The sequence below is a fragment of the Lampetra fluviatilis genome, chromosome 1 (assembly GCF_964198595.1).
Source record: "Lampetra fluviatilis chromosome 1, kcLamFluv1.1, whole genome shotgun sequence".
Taxonomy (NCBI): Eukaryota; Metazoa; Chordata; class Hyperoartia; order Petromyzontiformes; family Petromyzontidae; genus Lampetra; species Lampetra fluviatilis.
Window position 1 is genome coordinate 39,681,025 of NC_136275.1, and position 25,305 is coordinate 39,706,329.

General features: G+C 44.3%; 1 protein-coding gene across 2 annotated transcripts; it reads left to right on the plus strand.

The window, feature by feature from the left end:
• Positions 1-1,779: 1,779 nt before the first annotated feature.
• LOC144935882 (myosin heavy chain, skeletal muscle, adult-like) lies at positions 1,780-24,646 on the plus strand. 2 transcript variants are annotated; one of them, XM_078862735.1, is made up of 41 exons: positions 1,780-1,823; positions 1,990-2,025; positions 4,236-4,451; positions 4,861-5,004; positions 5,377-5,533; positions 5,681-5,708; positions 6,423-6,534; positions 7,896-7,988; positions 8,126-8,189; positions 8,310-8,408; positions 8,761-8,864; positions 9,974-10,112; positions 11,043-11,161; positions 11,304-11,453; positions 11,591-11,761; positions 11,895-12,204; positions 12,619-12,683; positions 12,976-13,063; positions 13,689-13,806; positions 14,295-14,418; positions 15,191-15,327; positions 15,986-16,241; positions 16,362-16,604; positions 17,073-17,249; positions 17,721-17,866; positions 17,982-18,072; positions 18,189-18,578; positions 18,967-19,093; positions 19,232-19,350; positions 19,605-19,801; positions 20,046-20,229; positions 20,342-20,507; positions 20,782-20,906; positions 21,072-21,380; positions 21,557-21,760; positions 21,888-22,013; positions 22,126-22,296; positions 22,789-22,893; positions 23,220-23,315; positions 23,976-24,113; positions 24,560-24,646. In XM_078862735.1, exons 3-41 carry the CDS (start codon positions 4,257-4,259, stop codon positions 24,575-24,577), a joined length of 5,805 nt encoding a protein of 1,934 aa, XP_078718861.1. In that variant the 5' UTR covers positions 1,780-1,823; positions 1,990-2,025; positions 4,236-4,256; the 3' UTR covers positions 24,578-24,646. The 2 variants fall into 2 exon arrangements, with proteins under 2 accessions (XP_078718861.1, XP_078718870.1); XM_078862744.1 differs by having other exon boundaries at positions 1,807-1,827.
• The last annotated feature ends 659 nt before the right edge of the window (positions 24,647-25,305 follow it).

Consider the following 25,305-nt stretch of genomic DNA (forward strand, 5'->3'; position numbering starts at 1 on the left):
TTTGACCAGGTTCGGGAAGGAACGTTTGTTCAAGTCATCTTGCAAATTTGCTTGCATGGGCTGTCCCTCTTCACCCCTTCCTCGTGACAGCGACACGTGTGACTTTGCTGGACTCCGTGAGTGACAGATGCCCCACGTGGCCCTCATTCAACATGTCAAGCTGTCATGCTCCATGTTAAGTCCTCTAATCGTGGAATGTTAAGTTTGAACGGCTGAAAGGAGATCAACAAAAATCTTGAAAGGTGTTCAAAGTAATCCACAATAATGTATGCACATTGGTATTGTTTTTTTTACAGATACTGATTTTCTTAACAGATGCTTATTACAGATTCTCTCTAACTCTGTGCACATCCTGTATACATAAAGCATCGTCTTCAAAATGTCACTTTCACATTTACACTTTCCACTGGCTTGGTTATATGTTGAGAAACGCTGCGCTCACAGCCATTGTAACCCAATAAATGTCACCAAGTATTTTGATTCGGCTTCCTTTATTCATATTTGCACGACGAACAGCACAAATTATACAGAGTGTTCTTCAATAGTTGTATTGTCACACAGCCCCATGCTAGCGACAAATACTTCACCCTGAATATCGTTCACGTTAAATCTGAAATCATAGCGACTACTTCGGGCTCTCAGGAAGACACTCAGTGGACAGGCATCAGACCAACACTGAATTGCACGCAATTAAGATTGTAAAAAAAAAACCCCGCGATAACCCCTGCGATTCAAAACCTTTGCTTTACTGAACAATATTAGAGAACTCGCCCGAAGTCGATTTAAGCGAGAAAGCCACCTTAGAATGTAAACGCCGCCACCACGAAAAAGTTGAGGACTTCATTTGCTTTGCACTCTGCGACATTGACTTCAGCCTCGAGCGCTGAGCCTGGCAGCAACAGCTGCTTGTCACTTGCCTGTAATATATTGCGTAACAGATGATCAAATTACAGTTAAGCATGTCTTCTTGGTTCTTTCGGTAAAGTCACGTAGAAGAGAAATAAAATAATAATAAAACAATAATAAAAATAAAACATAATAAAAATATTTTTTTTAATTTCCCTTCTACGTGACTTTACCGAAAGAACCAAGAAGATGAACCCCTGCAGTCACGAAAGCTTTAAATCGAAAGTTAAGAATGTCTTAAGCGTGTATACTGGCGGTTGCCGATGTAATTGCGGAGTACTCTTAAATAAAATGAATTAACTATATCGATACGTACTTTTCGCAGATTTTCTTCTTTTACACCTTTTCGTTTTTTTGTTTACAACTTTCATTCAATAAAACGTTCATTCAAAAAATACGTGGCCACGAATCGACACGCGCACTATACATCGCCTCTTTTCGTGCGCGCACCGCAGGCTACGAAATAAAGATGTGAAAACGCACCAGGACGAATCAAAGGTTACAAACGAGTTCAGCGCGCCGAGACAAGAGAGCGTTGTCCCCTGCAGAGCCGCAGCGGCAAATGAGGCAGGAGCTGTAGGGGGGGAGGAGGAGGAGGAGGAGGGGGGGGGGCATCTTCCTTCTCGCGACAGTCACGGAGTCGGGATGTCGCTGAATCAGAAAAGGGTCTATTTTTAAAAAAAGAAAAAGTTAAAGTGGATGCTAACGACCATTAAAGGCAACGGACCTTGCCACTTGTGGGCGTAACGGGGTGAGACAACGGGTGGCAGCTCTGTCAATCTCTGCCTCTCTCTCTCTCGTGCCCGCATGCAAATGAGGGCGTGCTCGACGTTTGTGCTGTGTCTGGAGTAATTCTCGCCTATAAATTTATCACCGCAGCGTCTCAGAGGGCACAGACCCTGGGGTGGCAGCGGGAGGTAGGTGCGTAGTCGGCCCACCAGCGCCGTCTCTGTCTGTGTCACTCTTCCTCCGTGAACTTTTCGCAAGCAATTGGTACATTTGCATAGCATCACACTTGATTATAAAAAAAAACGATATTTCACGAGACGTATGTGGTAACTGCTATTTTTTTTCCCTTTTAAGGCTCAGCTGCTGCTTTTACCTTCAAGTTATACAAAGGTGAGTTTTACTACATTTTGCGTTTTTGAGTATTTTACGTTTGCACGTAAATGCACATATTACATTTATCAAAGAGCTTAGTTTAACAACAAAAACAATATTTTTTTCTACGGTTCGAACACAACTGGACTACACATTTGATTTAGCTGCTCTGATTGCATCACATTGTAAAAGAAGATATGAAAACGCAGCAGCAGCAAAGTACTGCATAACCATCCCACGGGAAAATTCAGATATATAATAACGATTGATTTTTTCTACCTACGTGACTTTACCGAAAGAACCAAAGAGTATGGATTCCTGCAGTCACGACAACTTCAAATGAAGATCAAATTAAATAGTTTAAATATAATAATAATTACATATATATAACGATTTCCATCAAGGATCACAAAGTGCTGTATAGGACACTCAGCATAAAAATAATGTTATAAAAACACTTCAATAATCATTTACTAAATGAACTAAACGTTTAGTAAGCGGACGCATATAAATAGGTTTCAATGGGCATTTTACAAATGTCCACAGGCTCAGAGAGATCCCTCATATCTCGCGGAATAAGAGCGTTCCATAGCCTAGGGGTGACACGGGAAAAAGCCCGGTCACCCATAGACCTAAATCTCGACCTGCGAATTCAGAGAAGATCTGCATCTTTATGATATTCGGGACCTTGGGGGGAGATATGGGTGCAACATGTCAATGATGTAGGCTGGGGAAAGATGATTCACTGCTTTGTAAGTTAACAATATGATTTTAAACTTATTATATGGCAAACTGAAAGCCAGTGCAGTGAGGCCAAAACGGGTGGAAAATGATGTGAAGGTGTTCCGGTTAACACCGTAGCAGCCGCATGCTGCAAATTGATTAGCACCTTAGCCACGCCAGGGAGGAGTACGACATTTGCAGTATGTCTATGCGAGCTGAGATGAAGGCATGGACCAGCTTTTCTGCATCTAAGGCAGAGAGAAGGGTTCGTATATGGGAGAAATTCCGAAATCGTTAAGTCACAAGGGTGGATCAGTGGGTATGACCTTTTTTACCCAAGTTTTGACTTCTCGCCATGGCTAAAAAAATATGGCAAGTGATACCTGAACTGATCCTTGGATATATATTGCCTTAATATTTTTTATTATTTTGTTATAAATCATGAATGCTCAGCACAGAAACAATGGTCGACAGCACAAAGCAAGCAGCAATCAATAGGACAAATGATGGTAGAGCAGAACATAACTTTTTTTTTATTGAGCAATGCTTTGGGATGTTTTGTTGTTGTAAAGACACAATGGGAGGTAGTTCCAACTCCAAAGACAACGAGGAAGTGAACTGTTGTTTCATGCAATACACTAAACACAGTTAGAATGAGAGGCTGCAGCTGTAATAGTGTTTGATACGACTATTCATTTTTCATGAAAAATATATTTATCATTCATAAGCTGGGAAACCAACTTGATTATGTTTCATGGGAACAAAAAACGACACGTGGTTGCTACACAGAAAGGATTATCATTACGTTGTAGGTCGCTTTCAAATTTGAGACACAAAGTAAAACACTGACATGAACATTGCCTACTCCAGACAAGTATGTTTTAGAGTCTAAAATTAGCTTCAGAGAAATGTATACAACTCGAGTTCATATTTACATATCTATGCGTGCCGGAAGATTTAGAGCTCATAACCTCAACGCTAAACTGGACCCAATTTGTATGAAGTCCCCGCTTCCAACTGCTGGTCTATTCAGCCACCAAAACATTAATTTTAATTTACGTAGTGCAATATGTTTTAGGCCATTTTCTAATGTACACTGTGGAAAAATGCAACCAAAGAACGTAAACCTAAAAAACGTATTAAGTGCTAAACGAAGATCACATTGCTGTTGGTTGGCTGTAACATCAGACAATTATCAGCATTCAGCAGAGTGAACTCGCTCTGCTGGTGAGCCTTAGAAAGTTCAAACTGGGTCCAGAGAGATTCCCTGCTCAGTGCTGAAACAACATTGCATCAGAAGGCTCCTAGGTTCATGGACTAAAAACTTTTCATTCAATTTCAATTTCGGATTGACAAGACGTATTGTATATTTATTAAATCACTATCATAACCCACTTGTCTTTTTTTTTTTATAAACGTCTAATACGCATTTTATTTTGAAGATCATGCACACACCAGATTAAGATTATATGTTTATGTACCATTCCTGCATGTGTTGTCCTTAGCACGCCTAGAAACCAGGCAAGATGGGAGACCTGCACGAGTTCGGGAAGGCCGCTCCCTTCCTGCGCAAGTCGGAGAAGGAGCGTCTGGAGGCCCAGACTCGCCCCTTCGACATGAAGAAGAATTGCTTCGTGAACGACCCGAAGGTCGAGTTCGTGAAGGGCACCATCAAGAGCAGCGAGGGTGGCAAAGTCACCGTCGACACTGAGTTTGGCCAGGTATGCATTATGAAATGTGTTCCAAAGTTTTCAATGGCTATTAATTGGAGAATACCACTATATATACACATTTAATTTTTATGTTACAATGTATAAATAAATTCTTTGGGTCTTTCGGTAAAGTCACGTAGATAGGTTCAAAGAAAATAACATAAACTACGATATTTCGATCGCAACACAAGCGTTCCTAATGTTATTAACTACGTCGTAGTTTTTTTTGTTATTTTCTTTGAACCTATCTGCGTGACTTTACCAAAAGACCAAAATAATATGAATTCCTGCAGTCACGAAAGCTTTAAGTCAATGTATTAACAAATCAGTGTAACGATTGTCCTAGATTCATTCGGATCAATTACCTCAACAGTGTGACGTAAAATGTGTCTGACATGAGTTATTCTCTCCCCCGCAGACTGTGACAGTCAAGGAGGACCAAATTCACCAGATGAATCCTCCCAAGTTCGACAAAATTGAGGACATGGTCATGTTGACCTTCTTGAACGAACCGTCTGTGCTGTTTAACCTGAAGGAAAGATACGCAGCCTGGATGATTTACGTAAGGAACGGCACTCCGAGTTTCATGCACAGTATTGTGTTGCTGCTTGTAGTATGGGTTGCCCCCTGTCCTGGTGTTCCTAGGATTGTCCTATTTTTGACAGTATCCATCCTGGGAAATTTGCGACTCTTTAAACATTGTGAGCCATCCTGGGAAATCTGTGAAATCTGCAAATCTTTAAATATTGGCGTCGAGTTCTCCCCTCGACTGCTCTTGTGAGATATTCTGCTTCTTCTCACGATATGTCCGGGGGTTGTAGCGTAGAGGTGGCGGACCCTACTTTGTTGAAATTGCTTGGGATGACCCAGTTCTGGGGCAACGACGCCGTGTGGGTGAGCGCCGTGTAACGTTGAGCGTCGTGCTGCTTTGTAGACCTACTCCGGCCTCTTCTGCGTCACCGTCAACCCATACAAAATGCTGCCGGTGTACGACCCAATCGTTGTGGCTGGATACAGAGGGAAGAAGCGTCAGGAGGCACCTCCTCACATCTTCTCCATCTCTGATAACGCTTATCAGTTCATGTTGAGCGGTAAGCACATCATTACTTCACTGCTTTTTTTGTTCCAATCACAAATTAAACATTGTTTTGGACCGACTATAATAAACATGTTTTTTTAAATTGTTGAATCGTACTGATTTTGTTCATTGCATCTTCTTGTATATTCTCCCCGTGCAGACAGAGAGAACCAGTCAATCTTGATCACGTGAGTGTAACTCATTCTCCATCACACAGTGTGGCTTAATTTTTTAGTATACATGCAAACAATAAGCAACGAACACGACGACCTATTGACAACTGGAATGTAATTACCCTAGATAAAAAGATTACTGTGATAATTTGCTCATTTGAACAAAATATATTGGACAATTTTCAACACTTACAATTTTCCTACTGTGGATGTTGTAATTTGTAAACTTTGCAATGAAAAAAAAAATTCTGTTAATGTCGAGAAAACTCATCACAACAGAAGAATTAGTGCAGCCCTGAATGTATTTTAACGGCACACACATATGTTTACTGCCCAATGCCCTCTGCATATGTGAGGCTCGCAGCGGCAGACGGCAGCAGTGCACATTTATGCCTTTACAGGGCTGGCACTTATGAGCCCTCATAATGATGATGCCGGTCTACAGTTGTCTATTTTACTTCTCATTGCTGCCTGTCGATTGCAAATATTTTTATTCGGTCATTTATTGACGGTAGGCTTCGACTAAATGACCAGAATGTAGTTATCAACTGGTGGCTTTGCACGTTGCGTGAGGTTGAGGGTTTGTCGTACATGAAACGCACACTTTTCCTGCGTTAAATACATTTTAAAAAATGTAAGTTACTCATCGTACTACGTCAAACGGTGAGCGGGCATGGTGCTACTGTGAAATGTACCAATTGTTGTTGTTGTTGTCATTTTATGCCACAGCGGAGAATCTGGTGCAGGGAAAACTGTCAACACGAAGAGAGTCATCCAGTACTTCGCAACAATTGCGGCTCTGGGAGACTCTGCTAAGAAGAAGCAGGAGGGGAAAATTAAGGTATTGTTGCTGCAAATAGCCACTTTAAATAGAAAATGGCCAGGGTCAACGGCGGCGTGGTGTATTCCACAAATATGCCCGACTGTGAGGGCCGGCACAAGCCGGCGTGAGTAGGTTAAACGTTGAGTTTTATAAGGGCACCACGGGGTGACCAGCTCCTCCCCACCCAGCCCCACCCCTCCCACCCCCCACCCAGCCCCACCCTCCCCACCCAGCCCCTTCCCACCCTCCCCATCCAGCCCCTCTCCACCCTCCCCACCCAGCCCCTCCCCACCCTCCCCTCCCCACCCAGCCCCACCCCACCCTCCCCACCCAGCCCCTCCCCACCCTCCCCACCCAGCCCCTCACTCCTCACGCAGCCCCTCCCTACACGACAGACGGACGGACACAATAATCCCCTGTGGGCTGGTGGAACCAGTGGGTTCCTACCAGTAATATACAGAGTTAAACACTTGTGTATTATTGGCTCAATATTGTAGCTTGTATTAAAATGTAAATATAACCTCACGACCCTTCGGATAGGGCAGTTGTGTCGCTACGAAGTGCTACTTACACTGGAGGCCGATTGGGTGGCAGGGTGGCAGCGTGTCAACCACTTGCCTCACGTCTAGCGGGGACTGAGTTAATATCCTCACTCAAGGTGCCGTTCTGTGTGGCGTTGGTTTATTCTGCCCCTCTTCTGCATGGGTTTCCTTTGCGTTCCTCGTGCTTTCTCCCATAGCTAAATGAAAAGCATGCAGTGGAGCTGGTAGTGCCCTAACATTCCGATGCTCCATAATCGAGGATTTTTTGGGGGCGGTTAAGATCGCGTGAATATAAATGTGTCGTTAAACCCGCCACCACCCGACACAGCCAATTAGTAATGTTTGTCACGTAACAAAAAAAACATGACAATTAGTTACTAATTCAGCATGAGAGTAAATATCCAAATGCTGAAAGATTACCAACAATTTAGTCAATTGGGATTACACAGAGCAATATCGTTCCCTAGCGGGGATACTTGGCAGGACCCTTCTAAAAACAAGGATCTTGAGACTCAGTGAGGCATTTCTGGGTAAACAAGCAGAGTAATAATAGTAAAACTTTTGTAATACAAATCAGGTGATAACCGTGAGAAAAATATAAACAAAACTATAAGTTGGCCTTAATGCATACATGTACAAAATGTCCCTTTCAACGTGTGTTAAGAATATCACAACTATTGTGTAAGCGAGCACATTACATTATATACTGTATTACACGCTATGCACTGGTGATATAGATACGTAGTGTGTGGGTTTGCAAACAAAAAAAACCCAAGTGCTTGGCAAGTTTGAGTCACAAAAAATGTATGTTGTGGTGCTGTGTTGCCTCTCTAACAGGGTACCCTTGAGGATCAAATCGTCGAGGCCAACCCTCTGATGGAAGCTTTTGGTAACGCCAAGACCGTGAGAAATGACAACTCGTCGCGTTTCGTGAGTATTCTCTCTATTTCATTTTCTTATTATTCCTTGCTTCACATCTTTGTATCAACTGCAAGCGAATGGCGGTTCATCAGTGTCTTAGCCAATGTCATAATAATCGTGAAAAAATGTGTCTTCCAACTCTCCAGGGAAAATTCATCCGAATTCACTTTGGTGCCACTGGCAAGCTTGCATCTGCAGATATTGAAACTTGTGAGTATTAAACACCGTTCTGCAAATACCTTGCATTGTGTTGGCATGGTACAACAAAAATGAACACGTGCAATGAGTATATTTTTTGTTTCTGATATTTCACGTTCTAAAATTTTACAGATCTGCTGGAGAAATCCCGTGTCACCTTCCAGCTCCCAACAGAGAGAAACTACCACATCTTCTTCCAAATCCTGTCTCAGCAGAAGCCTGAGCTCCTGGGTATGTTTTCCGTGGCACGTCCTTCTCCACAATCATGCTCTCTGCATTGTCGCGAAATGCCTTTCACCAAGTTAGGTCAGAATGTCACATAGTGAAACAGAAGTAAACTGAATGCACGTGTGCTGAATCGGTACGGCTTACATGACCACGATCCCCAGCACGTATGGTTAGAACCTTGTTGAGAACAATGAAATAAACAATCCTCGTCCATTAATTTTTGTCTAGAACCAACCTGAAGTGCAGGTGAATGCGTGTGTCAAATATTCCTGACAAATCCACGCTTCATGTCGTGTTTCAATGCCTTCGGCTGATGCCCGTGTCTGTTTCCATGGATGTGACTGTGCGTGAACAGATATGCTGCTGGTCACCACCAACCCTTACGACTACCCATTCATCAGCCAGGGTGAAATTACTGTCTCATCAATCGACGACAAAGAGGAATTGATGGCAACGGATGTGAGCACGGCGGTGTACAACTAAAACATTCACTTTGATAACGTTGATTTGTGGAAAACGAATTATTACTGGCCAAGACTAATGAGAAGATCTATTGATCTTGAGAGAAATAAAATTAAAATTTCAACCATTTTGAAATAGCTATAGGCTCAGTGCTTTTTGGAAGAGTCGCATTAAGTAATAAGAGCAACAGATAGTTAGTGTACCTCCATTGAAATGGATATAGCTGCAATATAACCACTATCAATTTAGAATCTTACGCACAAGACCATGTGCCATGCACACATTAACATAAACAATTAGAATTTACACGAATATTATAACCCCCGGGGTCCTTTGGACTTGTAGGGACACTTTAATGACATGAACTTACCCTATTTAAGACCAAAAACAGGAATGCTTTTTCACGAATCTGGGAACTGCATGATGTTGTTGGTTACACTCACCAGCGAAACGTGAACTCAGATTGTAAATGTTGTGGTTTGCTCTACAACATACCGTTCTGCTGAAGTAGTAACTCATTTGAACGTTTTGTTCACGTGACAAACCTTACTACATTTTTTAAATAATGAATAAAAAATGTTTTAAGTGATAGGTAAATATGTCATATTGGGTGATGGCTTATCATTGGGGACCAGCTCCCACTAGCTAAAAACATTATGGAAGAAAACCTCAATTTCGAAAACACTTATCTGTTAATTATGTATATTATAAGCAAGTAATTTATAACACAAACATGATAAACTACACAGAAACCCCCATGGGCTTGCATGCTCCAGCAATGTATATATGTATATCTTCTTGGTTCTTTCGGTAAAGTCACGTAGAAGGAAAATAATAAAAGAATAAAAATAAAACATAGTAAAATAATATAAAATAATCAAATTATTTACTATTATTTTATTATTTTCCTTCTACGTGACTTTACCGAAAGAACCAAGAAGATGAATCCCTGCAGTCACGAAAGCTTTAAATCGAAATTTAATGTATATATATATTCACCCACCGGCTACCACGGGGTCATGCTGGTTAAAACGATAGGCACTCAGCAATTTGCGGATGTATAAAGTTACAACGCCTGTGCAATGGTATTTTCTTTTCAATTTCAGAGCGCCATTGAGATCCTGGGCTTCACCAACGAGGAGAAAATGAGCATCTACAAGCTGACCGGCTCCATCATGCACTACGGCAACATGAAGTTCAAGCAGAAACAGCGGGAGGAGCAGGCGGAGCCTGACGGCTCAGAAGGTACGAGACACGCGTCATCAATGACGCCCCACCAAATGTTTGATGCCAAAAGTTAATCTCAATCTCCAAACGATACCTTCCCAGTTGTATGTTATCGTGTTGAACTTAAGGTAAGACGAGTGGAGTCAAAATGCCCATCTCCTTTGCGTTCCTAAGCGTTCGTTCGTTTGATTCTCGGTCCGCTTGTCCTGGTGAGGGTCGCTGCAGCAGCAGCGTGTTGAGTAGTGGCGGTCCACACCTCCCTCTCCCTGGCGACAGACTCCAGCACTACACTACTATACACTGCTATACACTACACTATACACTACACACTACAATACACACTAATATACACTACTACATTATACATTTATATACACTACACTACTATACACTATACACGGCTATACACTACTACACTATACACCACTATACACTACTACACTATACGCTTCACTATACACCACTATACACTACACTATACACCAGAGGTGTGGACTCGAGTCATGTGACTTGGACTCGAGTCAGACTCGAGTCATGAATTTGATGACTTGCGACTCGACTTGGACTTGCATAACAATGACTTTGTCCCACCTCTGAGATGTGGACTCGAGTCATGTGACTTGGACTCGAGTCAGACTCGAGTCATGAATTTGATGACTTGCGACTCGACTTGGACTTGCATAACAATGACTTTGTCCCACCTCTGAGATGTGGACTCGAGTCATGTGACTTGGACTCGAGTCAGACTCGAGTCATGAATTTGATGACTTGCGACTCGACTTGGACTTGCATAACAATGACTTTGTCCCACCTCTGCTATACACTACTATGCACAGACCTGGAAGATCGAATCGGATTTAGCAGTCCAGCTTGTCCTGATCAGTACATCATGGCATCATCCCAAGTAATATATTCACCCTCAATACAAGTATGCATCTGCATTCACAGATGCGGACAAGGCTTGCTTCTTGATGGGAATCAACTCTGCCGATCTGCTCAAAGCCCTCTGCTTGCCAAGGGTCAAAGTCGGAAATGAGTATGTCACCAAAGGCCAGACCGTTCCACAGGTACTTTGATTACATTTGTGGGGTGGGGGGGGGGTTACCCTTTTTAAAGTTGCATTAAAATGTGTTTCTCCCATTGTTCGTTATGCATCATCGTAAATTATATTCCATCATCTGACATATTCTAAATTTACCTTTCTTACAGGTGTACAACAACATCGGTGCTCTTGGAAAGGCTTGCTTTGAGAGGCTCTTCTTGTGGATGGTTATCCGCATTAACCAGTCACTGGACACCAAGCAAGCCAGGCAGCACTTCATTGGTGTCTTGGACATTGCTGGGTTTGAAATTTTCGATGTAAGTGCTTTTTTCCCCTCTTTACAATAATTGCATCAAAACAAATCTTTACATGCAATAGAGGCCACGTGTGTATTGGTCTCTGCACTGCGAACCATGCCTCCTTGAGAACCATGTCCCCTCTGTCCTCTCCACAGTTCAACACCTTCGAGCAGCTGTGCATCAACTTCACCAACGAGAAGCTGCAGCAGTTCTTCAACCACCACATGTTCGTGCTGGAGCAAGAGGAGTACAAGAAGGAGGGCATCGACTGGGTCTTCATCGACTTCGGCATGGACCTGCAGGCCTGCATCGACCTCATCGAGAAGGTTTGGGTTGCACAATATTCAGATTCCGTAAAGCACCGCTTGGCACTTATAGTGACAGATTACAAACAAGTACGGCGACAAGACATCTAAAATGATACAATTGTATTCTTCCCATTTTCTTTTATACTTACAGCCTCTGGGCATCATGTCCATCCTCGAGGAGCAGTGCATGTTCCCCAAAGCCAACGATCAGACCTTCAAGGAGAAGCTGTACGACCAGCATCTCGGCAAGAACAAATTCTTCCAGAAGCCCAAGCCGTCGAAGGGAAAGCACGAGGCTCACTTCTCCCTCGGCCACTACGCCGGCAACGTGGACTACAACATCGGTGGCTGGCTGGAGAAGAACAAGGATCCACTGAACGACTCTGTGGTCCAAGTCTACCAGAAGGCCAGCCTCAAAGTGCTCGGCGCTCTCTTTGCCACCTTTGCCGGTGCTGATGGAGGTGAGCGGTCAACGTGGGAACTATCTTTGTGTGTACGTCATGAAATCTACGCAGTTTAACACGTAGCAGGCTTTCGCGACCAATATTATTCATAATCAACGTTTTTGGGTTTAGATCGCGTTATTTATAAATGTGTCGTAACTCTCCACCACCCGACACGGCCAATCAGTAAAAAAGTGTCACGTTGACAAAAGACAAATTCTGGCGAATTGCCCGATGATGCTGGATGCAATTACCAGCGAAACGTCGTACTCAAAAATTGTAAATGTTGTGGTTTCACGCTTCAACACACCGGTGGGCTAAAGCAAATCTACGCAGTTTGTTATGATCCGCAATGCTGCAGTGGGTGTTTTAGTTAACTCCGTTACCTCCGCCGCTTCACCCTAACCTTGCGTGTTTGTGTCACGCAAATAGATTCCGGTGCCAAGAAGGGTAAGAAGAAGGGCTCTTCTTTCCAGACCGTGTCTGCGCTGCACAGGGTGAGTCACGCAAAGGGTGACAATTGCATTTTGTTCATCGAAATGATTCATGCACGCATCGAATACATCTTTCAGTAAAATGTTTTCAGTGGCTATCGTCGAGGCAATGCGCGTGCCCGTCACGCCACGTTGTGGCGCACGCATAGACACCGTGAACGTAAACTAAACCGAGTGTGAAGAGCCAGGGGATAGAGAGATGGGGAGCAGACCCACTGGCCCAATACCCAATGCATATTTTGAAGAGTGACTTGGCGACATTTAACGTGTTTTTGTTCTAAATCTTTGATTATAGGAGAATCTGAGCAAGCTGATGGCCAACTTGAAGACAACTCACCCCCACTTTGTGCGCTGCCTGATCCCCAATGAGACCAAGACACCCGGTTTGTTTTGCAATGCTCACACTGGCAATTCATACGTGCAGCAATGCTTAAAATGCATTTTTGAATCGGTATAATATTAAAAATAATGACATCGTCTGTTCTGTACAACATCGTCCCATAGTGATTGCCGTTGCTGGTTGCTTTTTCCTTAAATTATGTTATAACTGACTAAATATTTACGAAAAAAACAAATAAAATTTTCCATTAAATTAGCACTTTTTAATAGTTGCCTAGAGTAATGGTTGGTGGTTATAGGGCATCATACATTTAATAGTTAATTAAATTTTGTATTTTTTAAGTTGCAGTGATCATAAGACATTGCAGGCTTATATTGAGTGCAACGCAGTTAAATAACTTTAAAGAAATCCGTATTAACACGTGAAGCACAGCAAAGTACAAAATAAATGACAAATGGAAAATTACAGTTATTGTACGAAGCTATGAGAAACCTACATCGCGGTAATCATCAGACCGTGACATTTTATAAAGCATATCATGGAAATTGATATGAGGGCAAAGCTACTTACGACTATTTCTCAAACAAATATGACCCAGGAAAAAAAAAACGACGTGAAGGTTTTTTTTCTCGCTCAGTGGCCTTCATTGTTCATCGTGATTTACCCAGGTACCATGGACAACAACCTTGTAATGCACCAGCTGCGTTGTAACGGTGTGCTGGAGGGCATCAGGATCTGCAGGAAGGGCTTCCCCAACAGGATCGTCTACGGTGACTTCAAGCAGCGGTGAGTGCAGACAGACAGTCAAACCGATGTTTTTTAATTTATTTTCAGAGTTAAAATTTCGTCAAATTAATGTCACCACCAAATGTAATATGATAGATAGCATCTTGACTTAAAGCTTTCGTGACTGCAGGAATTCATACTCGTTGAGTCTTTCGGGAAAGTCACTGAGATAGAAAAAATAATCGTTATTTTTTCATTATTTTTCTATCTACGTGACTTTACCGAAAGACCCAAAGAGTATGATAGATAGCAGTCGTTAATGACAGGCTGCATCTCACTACACTTGAGAACTCCGTATAATCATGGCTGACTCACTCAATTAGAATCTGTACGTTGTTGCTCTGCATCTACATCAGCCATACGGATTAGAAGCCAAGATCCGAGCGCTACAACTACAACCTCCGAAACACCCAGTCACCTCCAGCAGTCTGTCGTGAAAGGCTGTGCCGTGCATCACGTGAACCCGCGTGCTCTCTCGTGCCTCGTAGGTACCGCGTGCTGAACCCCAACGCCATGCCCGAGGGGCAGTTCGTCGACAGCAAGAAGGCCTGCGAGAAACTCATGGCCTCCCTGGAGCTCGATGAAACGCAGTACAAGTTCGGACACACCAAGGTAAACGTCGTCGTGGTAGTCGTCATCGTTGGCCCGACGTGTAACCAGCGGTGACTGAAGGCTCCCAAAGATAGTGCCACCCCATATGCTCTCATGACGCAAACCGTGCATCTGGTTTCTGGTCGTTAGCCGACCCAATGAATCCATCTCCGCAGCGTTGCGTGTTTTATCCTCTCGTCTGTATTGATCGTTGATCATCATCGTCACCATCATCCCGTCAGGTGCCCAAGCACACTTCCTGTTCTTAACGGTTATCGTGTCCCTAACTTAATTAATGTAATTACGTGAATGGAAAAGCTATGAGACTGCAAGAAATACCAAAACTGAAGGGGTATCACAAGTACCCTAGTCCTAGTAATAGGGTTTTACCCTTTTAACTAGTACAAAATATGACACCTTTATACAAGGCATCATGTTTGCAATAACCTCAACACAAGAAGTCAAAATGCAAACACAAAGAAACAACTCTGATGATGATAATGATATGCACTGTCCTTGAAGTTGATTGGTCAGCTTTCTTTAGAGCCTAGTCTCCATTGGTGTTGGACCAGATGACTATATTTTGCCACTGGTAAACGAGATCTCATAGTGCAAATATCCTAGTCTTGTGATGTCACCTTCCCAGAAGATGTTTCATACCGTGCAGTTGTGGCGCACTGCCTGGACGTTGAGAATGAAGCTTTTCCTGATACTCATAACACGACACCCATGAGCATTCGAAACGGACAAAAGAGAAACCTCATTTGGCCTTCCGCTTCATTCTGTCTCCCAGGTGTTCTTCCGCGCTGGTCTCCTGGGTACCCTGGAGGAAATGAGGGACGACCGCCTGTCCCTCCTGCTCACGCGCACCCAGGCCCTCGGCCGTGGCTACCTGAGCCGCGTCGAGTTCAAGAAGATGCTGGAGAGACGGTAAATACACACACACACACACGCATCTCTTTCGATATTTACACACCGTATAGACGCAGCGTATAAACGAGTAATTTACAGCTCCTTTTGTCAATCCACTGATCGATGAAAGATCTCCCACGCCGTGCAGGGCAGGAGGGGCTGTTCGACCATACTTCGCTAACTTTGGCCAGTCCAGATGGAGAGGGGAGGGTGGCAGGACTGGTACAGACAGATACGACTCACCATTGGTGTTCGCTTGTGGCCAGGCATCGATCTCGGTTCTCTGAGTTCACACTGCTGCCCCCCTACATGCTATGCTGAACATATGTAAATACGGGATGCTTGATTGTGTGTGTGTATATATATACGATGTTTAGAATTTGTATACGACGAACAATGATGATGCTTACAAATAAACTGTAGTCTCTAATGTCCGCTGTAGACCTAAACAGTGCAGTTTGGTAGATTGGTAGTTCTTTGCAATAATCATTAGTTAGCTACTGAAACGGAGTCATTAACTTTTCGCAAACATGCGAAGCCGCGAAAATATCACCCCATCGGCAATCTGGCTCCTTGTGTAAAAGTATACACATTGAATATTCAGTTTTTTATGCGTCTGGAAATTGGGAGAAGCTATTGCTTCGTGAATAACGATACATTTCTTTTTTCCCTTCAGCGAGTCTCTGATCGTCATCCAGTACAACATCAGAGCCTTCATGGGTGTGAAGAACTGGCCGTGGATGAACCTGTACTTCAAGATCAAGCCTCTGCTCAAGTCCGCCGAATCCGAGAAGGAAATGGCGAACATGAAGGAGGAGTTCATCAAGACCAAGGAGGCCCTGGAGAAGTCGGAGGCCCGGCGTAAGGAGCTGGAGGAGAAGATGATCTCCGTTGTGCAGGAGAAAAATGACCTGCTCATGCAAGTCCAGAGTGTAAGTTTGTTCGCTGAACCCACATACCACAAACCACACCGATAAAAAAAAAAACAGATACATACTTAATTTTACCATTCACAAAAACCACGTACTTACGTTGTTTTGTGCCTCTAAAAGGGGGAAGACTCCATCAACGACTCTGAAGAAAGATGCGACCAGCTGATCAAGGCCAAGATACAGCTCGAGAGCAAACTGAAAGAAATGCAGGAGCGCATTGAGGAGGAGGAAGAGATGAATTCGGAGCTGACGGCCAAGAAGAGGAAGCTTGAGGACGAGTGCTCTGAGCTCAAAAAGGACATCGATGACTTGGAGCTGACTCTGGCCAAGGTGGAAAAGGAGAAGCACGCGACTGAGAACAAGGTTTGTTCACCACGGCGCTGTACGACTCGCACCGTAATTAAACGTTGAGAAGAAGGAATTGCACGGCCAAGATGCCCGTATCACATCTCACCTCAACCCACTGCGGCGTCCTGCTGGGGTCTAGCCAAGGGGACCCGCAGTGGGAGTTTTGCCTGTGCCGCACAAGGTGAATGCAGCAATGCAAATGGGCATTAATCTGCCAGTAGGGAGAGATTGCGTCGCTGTTTTCCCCCAATAAAATAGTGTATGGGGACAATTGATGAAATTTGGACCGTTGAATTTTCAACATCCACCATGAAGTGGTGGATGTCTACAGATATAAGAGCCACAGTCATCACCAGGGTGGCCGTTGTGGCCAAACTAGGAACCTCTCTGAAATAAGCGGTAAACGCGTGTCCGCTTCGCCACGATCACATGTTCGGCGCTTCTTGCTTCATTGACTCGGCTTAATTTCTTTCTCCTCTCCAGGTGAAAAACCTGACCGAGGAGATGGCCGTGCTGGACGAGAACGTATCCAAGCTGACGAAGGAGAAGAAGGCCCTGCAGGAGGCGCACCAGCAGACGCTGGACGACCTCCAGGCGGAGGAGGACAAAGTCAACTCCCTCACCAAGGCCAAGGCCAAGCTGGAGCAGCAAGTGGACGATGTAAGTCATTTGGTGGAGAATGGATGAGCTGCGGCGTGAATTAAAACTTGAACAATAATTGCAACAGTGTCAGAAACCTGCTGCCCTCGTATCTGGAATTCCCTTTGACTTGCCCACCACCTTGGCCGATTCTCCCTCCTGTTCTCTTGCAGCCTTTAAAGTACTTTCTCTCGCCACGAAGTGCCTCCATTCACACCTTTACCATGCTGTCATTTAAAATCGGTATTTTTCCTGTAGTATTCCACCTGTAGTGTTACTTTCCCCCAAAAATAAAACATCCTTTAAATGATTGATGAATCAAATTTGTGGTCTTTTAAACAGCACCTACTTTTGGCCATTGCAGTTTTTTGTTCACTATATATTTTAACACGCATATGTTTGACTTATTTTAAATGCATCTTGCGAAATTGGTCGTGCGTGTGTCTCATCTTGGGTTGTTGTTGTTTTGTGTGCGTTTGACACTTTGCGCAGTTGGAAGGATCATTGGAGCAGGAGAAGAAAGTGCGTATGGACATTGAGAGGACGAAGAGAAAGCTTGAGGGCGACTTTAAGATGGCCCAGGAGTCCATCATGGACTTGGAGAATGACAAGCAGCAGATTGATGAGAAGACAAAGAAGTATGTGCTCTGAAATTTCACAACACAAATTTATTTCGTATCAGAGCAGTCGCCGCGCACACGCGTTTGTATTTGTGTGCAGGTAACACATTTTTTTTGCGCGTTCATTTTTCAGGAAGGACTTTGAAATTAGCCAGCTGAACAGCAAGATTGAGGATGAGCTTGCCTTGTCCGCTCAACTGCAGAAGAAGATCAAGGAACTTCAGGTGAAGTTCTTCAATGTTCACACGCCGCACGAAATAAAAATCTCTCTGAACTTTAAAACGAGTTCACGAGACAACAGTCCTTACACAAGTGCTTTGTGTTTTGATGCCAACCGCAGGCCCGCATTGAGGAGCTGGAGGAGGAGATCGAGGCGGAGCGTGCCGCTCGCGCAAAGGTGGAGAAGCAGAGGTCCGACCTCTCTCGGGAGCTCGAAGAGATCAGCGAGAGGCTGGAGGAGGCCGGCGGAGCCACCTCGGCTCAGATCGAGATGAACAAGAAGAGGGAGGCCGAGTTCCAGAAGCTCAGGAGAGACCTGGAGGAGTCCACCCTGCAGCACGAAGCCACGGCCGCCGCCTTGAGGAAGAAGCAGGCCGACTCCGTGGCCGAGCTCGGGGAGCAGATCGACAACCTGCAGCGCGTGAAGCAGAAGCTGGAGAAGGAGAAGAGCGAGTTCAAGATGGAAGTCGATGACCTCAGCAGCAACATGGAGCAGATCACAAAGTCCAAGGTACTCAAATCACTTTGGATATAACGAAACAATTGGACAAGTAATTTACTGAAACCAGTTTACCTCATTAATTGTTGACAACACTGACCTCATACACTGTTTTCAAGTGATAGACAAATATACACTGAACATATTATCACGACCCACTTCTGAAGAGACACTAACGAGATCACTGACACACTTTAGTTCTCCTTAGTGATCATACGCACGGAAAAAAAACCTGTAAACTTCATTGCAAGCTCAACTCTGCTTGCTGCCTCAACCGTTGTCCGCTTCTAAAATGAGATACATTATTTCATAATAATTTATTTTCCTTTGTTTTAAACACGTGTGTGTGTACACTGTACACTTAACAGCGGCGCTCTGGGTTTTTTGTTGTTGCGTGTAGGTGAATCTTGAGAAACTGTCCCGGTCACTGGAGGATCAGCTCTCCGAACTCAAAACCAAGGACGAAGAAAACATCCGCACCATCAATGACATCACAGCCCAGCGAGCAAGGCTCCAGACTGAATCTGGCAAGTGCTCCGCAGCAGCGGTCGTTCACGGGCGCTCAATGAAAGCAGCCTTAACGTTGTGTTGTCAATGAGGACTGCGGTTGAACTGCCACTTGAAATGACCACGTCCGTGTGTCGCTCGCTTCGGTAATCCAACAGGTGAGTTGACGAGGAAGCTCGAGGAGAAGGAAGTTCTGGTTGTTCAGCTCTCCAGAGGAAAGCAGTCCTACACCCAGCAAGTCGAGGACTTGAAGAGGCAGCTTGAAGAAGAAGTCAAGGTATGTTTACGGGACAATCTCCTCAATTGGACCTCCTTATTCGTATATTTTACTACACGGTATATTTCAATGCAGTGCATATTTGCCTGGTGTACGAATGCTGCAAATATAAAAAAATGACGCCGTATCTTACTCCAATACGATCGACATGGTAAGAGACGAGCATTGACGTTGACCTGGACACGCTGCCATCGCACTGCCATGGCAGCGCCCTACGGAGCGAGCTCACGATCCGCGTCTCTGTGACCGTGCAGGCCAAGAACGCCCTGGCCCACGCCGTGCAGTCGGCGAGGCACGACTGCGACCTCCTCCGCGAGCAGTTCGACGAGGAGCAGGAGGCCAAGGGCGAGTTGCAGAGGGCCATGTCCAAGGCCAACGCCGAGGTGGCCCAGTGGAGGACCAAGTACGAGACCGACGCCATCCAGAGGACCGAGGAGCTGGAGGATGCCAAGTGAGACCTGCACTGAGTTCTTACATTAAGAGGGTGATGCAGTTCTTCACGAACTGTTGATGTTTTTTTTCCTCCATATTGCACAAGGCCGAGTGTTTTATGCACACGTGTCTGCCTGTTGCTTGATGCTATTATCTTCACTAAACGCTTTCTATAGCGCTTGCACAATGAGCATTTAAATGAGAAGTGATTTCGATCGGAGGTCTAGGCACTAAACGTGTCTCTGCCTTTCAACACCTTGCAGGAAGAAGCTGGCCGCTCGTCTCCAGGACGCAGAGGAGCAAGTCGAGGCGGCAAACTCCAAGTGCGCCTCCCTCGAGAAGACCAAGCAGCGTCTGCAGGGTGAGGTGGAGGACCTCATGATCGACGTGGAGAGGGCCCACTCAGCTGCCGCTGCTCTTGATAAGAAGCAGAAGGCCTTCGACAAGGTACTTCAAATGCACCGCAGCTCATTGTCATTGCACACCTTTGTTGCGAACATTTATTGCGACGCATTGTGTGTATCGTAAAAAACAACAACTTTTGTAACCTCTTGACCAGGTTCTGTCAGAATGGAAGCAGAAGTTTGAAGAAAGCCAGGCTGAGCTGGAAGCTGCACAGAAGGAATCCAGATCTCTGGGCACAGAGCTGTTCAAGCTCAAGAATGCTTACGAAGAGACACTGGATCATCTGGAAACGTTCAAGAGAGAGAACAAGAACCTCCAGGGTACGTTTAATATATATACTCAAATGTTACTTGTACGTTAATTATCATTTAACCTTGCCTATTTAACTTTCCATCCGTGCAAAATAGCATTTTGGAATAATCTATTGTGAAACAGGCAGATAGTTTTAAGAAAGTTTTGGTTGAATACAAATTAATGTCCTCAATTGAAGGAAAATTTCATAACCTTACTAAAGCAAGCCTATTTCAACGTGAATTGTAATAATATTCGAGCTGTGTTTAACGCAATGGTCCCGTGCGATGTTTATTTCAACAGAGGAAATTTCAGACCTCACCGAACAACTTGGTGAGAGCAGCAAGAGCCTGCACGAGCTTGAGAAGAACAGGAAGGCCATTGAACAGGAAAAGAGTGATATCCAGGCTGCCCTCGAAGAGGCTGAGGTAATGCAATGCAGCCATTGGAACAAAATGGATCTAGCAGCAAACTAAAATGTCTACAAATTATTTCACAGTTTGTAAAATGCACACTTTTTTTTGCAAACCTCACATGTTTCACGTTTGCAAAGCGAACTGATTTTTCAATGGAATCCCATTCCGAATGTACAGGCTTCTCTGGAGCACGAGGAAGGCAAGATTCTCCGGGTGCAGCTCGAGTTGAACCAGGTGAAGGCAGAGGTCGACCGCAAGATCGCCGAGAAGGACGAGGAAATCGACCAGATCAAGAGGGGCTTCCAGCGCACCGTGGAGTCCATGCAGGCGACGCTGGACTCTGAGACCAAGAGCAGGAACGAGGCCCTCAGGCTGAAGAAGAAGATGGAGGGAGACCTCAACGAGATGGAAATCCAGCTCAACCACGCCAACAGGCAGGCGGCCGAGTCTCAGAAGCACCTGCGCAACGTGCAGGGACAGATCAAGGTAAATATGAATCACACATCTTCACAACCGATTATCCTAAATGTGAAATGTAGTATTTTCTTTCTTTCATACATCATTGGTAAACTATTAACTTCCAATAGTGAACTCGTTATAAAATGCCGTTCATTATAATTCGTCTTCACCGGAACTTAATTGCCGCCGCTTTGAATTTTCAGGACCTCCAAGTTCATTTGGACGATGCCCTCCGCGCAAACGAAGACCACAAGGAACAGGCCGCCATGCTTGAACGCCGCAACAACCTCCTGGTGGCCGAAGTCGAAGAGATGCGATCGGCTCTGGAGCAGACGGAGAAGGCCCGCAAGTTGGCCGAGCAGGAATTGCTGGGAGCCACCGAGAGAGTGCAGCTTCTGCATTCTCAGGTGACAACAAAAACTGAAGAAAAAAAACCCACCTTAAAAAATGTCAATACTAATTCTGAAATTGCACTGCAATGTTAACACGATGAAAACTGTTTCTAATGACAATGTATTTAACTTTCTCTTAAAGAACACGAGCCTGATCAACACCAAGAGGAAGTTGGAAGGTGATCTTTCTCAACTCCAGTCAGAAGTGGAAGAAAGTATTCAGGAATCGAGGAATGCTGATGAGAAGGCCAAGAAGGCCATTACCGATGTGAGCACGTACACAATGTTACATCCTCCGCGCGATAATTCCCATTGTGCGTTTACATTTGACGTGCTCGTAATTTTACGAGCTGAGCCGTAATTGTCGTCCATTTGTCCAGGCCGCCATGATGGCAGAGGAGCTGAAGAAGGAGCAGGACACGAGCGCTCATCTCGAGAGGATGAAGAAGAACATGGAGCAGACGGTGAAGGATCTGCAGCACAGGCTGGACGAGGCCGAGCAGATCGCGATGAAGGGCGGCAAGAAGCAGCTGCAGAAGCTCGAGACCAGGGTAAGAACACGGATTGAACGTGACATTTGGAAACTAGGAGTGTTAGTTAAATTAAGGTGTCGAGATGTTAAATTCCTCACCTGGTATGCAGGAGGTTGTCGGTTCAATCCCAACCCTGGCACCTGTATACTTGGAGTTTGCGTTTCTCTCTCCCCGTGGTCGTGTGGGTTTTTCTCCGGGTCCTCCAGCTTTTCCATCCACAGAGTATTTGGCTGCTGGAAATTTACACACGATGAGCCACTTTATTGGGCTATCATTTGTGGCCAGGTCACTTCTGAAAAAGAGCTATATAGCTCAGTGAGCCTTACCTGCTGAAAAAAAAATAGTTTCGTTTAAGTATTATTTTTTCTCTACTTAAATTTTACTCATAGGTTGGTGTACACATATTACATATTTCAAACGTGTCAGTGTTGGGTTTTCCCCTCGTTTTGTGTATTACCGCAGTGTATAGCGTGCACACCTTTGGCTAACCGTTTTTTGTTATTTTAAAAGGTGCGCGAGTTGGAATCTGAGCTGGATGCTGAACAGAGGCGTACGGCTGAGACCATCAAGGGATCCCGCAAATACGAGCGCAGGATCAAGGAGCTGTCTTACCAGGCAAAAACTTGCACCACTTTTTCTTCACTCTTTATCTTCACCTTTTATTTTCACTTGACATGGCTATACCGCAAACAATTTTTGTTCATTGCCGTGAAGTGTTGCATTCTATGGGATATTTTGTACATATTAAAATTACATGAAAAATGTTAATTTTAACATTATATTTTTTTATTTTAACATGTACACACGTCAATAGGAGTATGCTACAGGTTGACACATTGTAAAACATTTACTTCATTGGTGCATTTCATTGTGACGAGATGAGTGTGTCACCTGCACTGAAGGCAATGCAGATTTCTGACCTGTGACACTTCATCTCACAGACCGAGGAGGACAGGAAAAACAACCTGCGACTCCAGGATCTGGTCGACAAACTGCAGCTCAAAGTGAAGGCTTACAAGAGGCAGTCGGAGGAAGTGGTAAGATCTTACCTGCATCTTTTCCATAGAAGATGGTGGCTAATTAATCTACCGATTTACCATCGTTCTCCTTTGTTTGCGCATCCCATTGTAATGCAGAGTAACACAACGAATCAAAGACTGTTACCGTATCCAAGACCAATGGGAACACCCATGATTTAGTTTAGTTTTACTTTCGTTTATATGCACGATGCACTTAGTTACATATTTTTTATAGTTTATATGAAAATTGGTTTTAAAAGTACTGTGTTTGAAAGCCAATAAGAATCCCGATGAACTTCAAAAATAATGCATAGGCCAAAGCAAAACATCCAGTACAATATACAAAAAAATATTCGGAAACCTTAGCTATAAAAGCAAATATAATACTGTAATGGGAAATTCATATTTGGGTCACATTTGTAAAAGAAAATTCATCCGTAATCACCGCAGCGCAGGTATTCGCAGTTGTTTTATACAGCTCTCCGACGTGTACTCGAGTTGCACCGTGCCTTGTCTGGCACGATGTCCGACGTTTTTCTTCCCGGTGCCTCGGAGGAAGAACGTCGGACATCATCCCCGAACAACGTGCAGCACCGTCTGAAAACGCACGCGTCAATACTGCGCACCTTACCAATGCAAACCTTCACATTTGTATTTGCCGCTTGAAAAATCCCACAGGAGGAACAGGCCAACACCAACCTGTCTAAGTACCGCAAGCTGCAGCACGAGTTGGAGGAGGCTGACGAGCGTGCGGACATTGCCGAGTCTCAGGTCAACAAGCTGCGGGCTCGCTCCCGGGATAGCGGTGTTGTCAAGGTACGCTTTGTCACAATTTCAGTGAGAAACTCCGGTGAACACGAGTGGCTGCATGGACTGTGGGACTCAATGCTTGTCAGGTCGCTTAGCTCAGCAATACGTGCTGCCTGGGTTTTAATGTGGGTATCCACAAGCTTTTAAATGACATTCTCAGGTCTGAAGGTAGTTTTACATGAAAACCCATCACTCTGGACAGAACAGTATTGTACCGAACACATGTCTAGGTCTTCTAAGTTTGTGTCTGCTGTTCACGATTGATGGGATAGGCACATGATCTATGAAAGTTACTCATGAACTGCGATTAAAGTCTGGTATTTGTTAAGCATTGTTCTTTGTAAATATCAAAAACAGCACTTAACTTTGAAAGTCACGTTAAGAGCTGCTGATACTGCACCGTTTAGACATTTTTGCAATGTGCTAATTTGCTTTTCTTGTTGTTGTTACAGGCTGGAGAATCAGAATAATTCTGAAACCCTTTGCACACAAGCAATGCAACTCAAGTACAGCACAGTAATTAAGTTACTGCAAATGACTTGATGTAGGAACTATCAATAAAATGGTTTCAAAGTCAACCTTTCTCTGGAGTTTTATTTTCAACGTATACACAACTCACGTGTTTAATCACCATAAACAGTCGTGTGTCAAGCTCATAACAAGGCAGTGACGGATTATCCTCAGATCAACAGTAGCTACACATGCTACGGGCCCCGCACGTTCACGGGCCCCGCGCTAAATGCTTTCAAGCTATCCATTCCGGTTCAGTGATTCTGCACTTGCTCTATTACTCTAGTACTATACTGCCTTCAACTTTTATGAACGACTAGGTGTTTAAGGTTAGCGATTTGTCGTATTATCTGGCTTATAGCAAATAAAAAAAAACAATTACATTACTATGCAAGTAAAACATTTGTGTTTTAACATTTTACGTATTTAAAAAAAAAATAGGGCCCCTGTATAACATATTCTACAGGCCCCACACCAACTTAATCCGGCACTGTAACAAGGGGGTCGGAAGTGTGTCTCATCACAAACTGTCGACCGCTCACTGGGTTCTGCGTCTACTTAAGTCCACGGGTGATTGCAGGTGCATTTCTCACCGGTGACAACTTGTCAGAAACAGACCTCTTCCATACACGACATCTTTTAGTCACGGGCCTCTCTCGGCGTTTCCACCACCAATATTCAGCAGCAT

Excerpts from the sequence above, each read along its gene's own strand:
- LOC144935882 (XM_078862735.1), top strand. The coding sequence starts at position 4,257 with ATGGGAGACCTGCACGAGTTCGGGAAGGCCGCTCCCTTCCTGCGCAAG. Across the intron at positions 5,709-6,422 it reads AACCAGTCAATCTTGATCAC|CGGAGAATCTGGTGCAGGGA; the intron begins GTGAGTGTAACT and ends TTTATGCCACAG. Across the intron at positions 8,190-8,309 it reads ATCTGCAGATATTGAAACTT|ATCTGCTGGAGAAATCCCGT; the intron begins GTGAGTATTAAA and ends AAAATTTTACAG.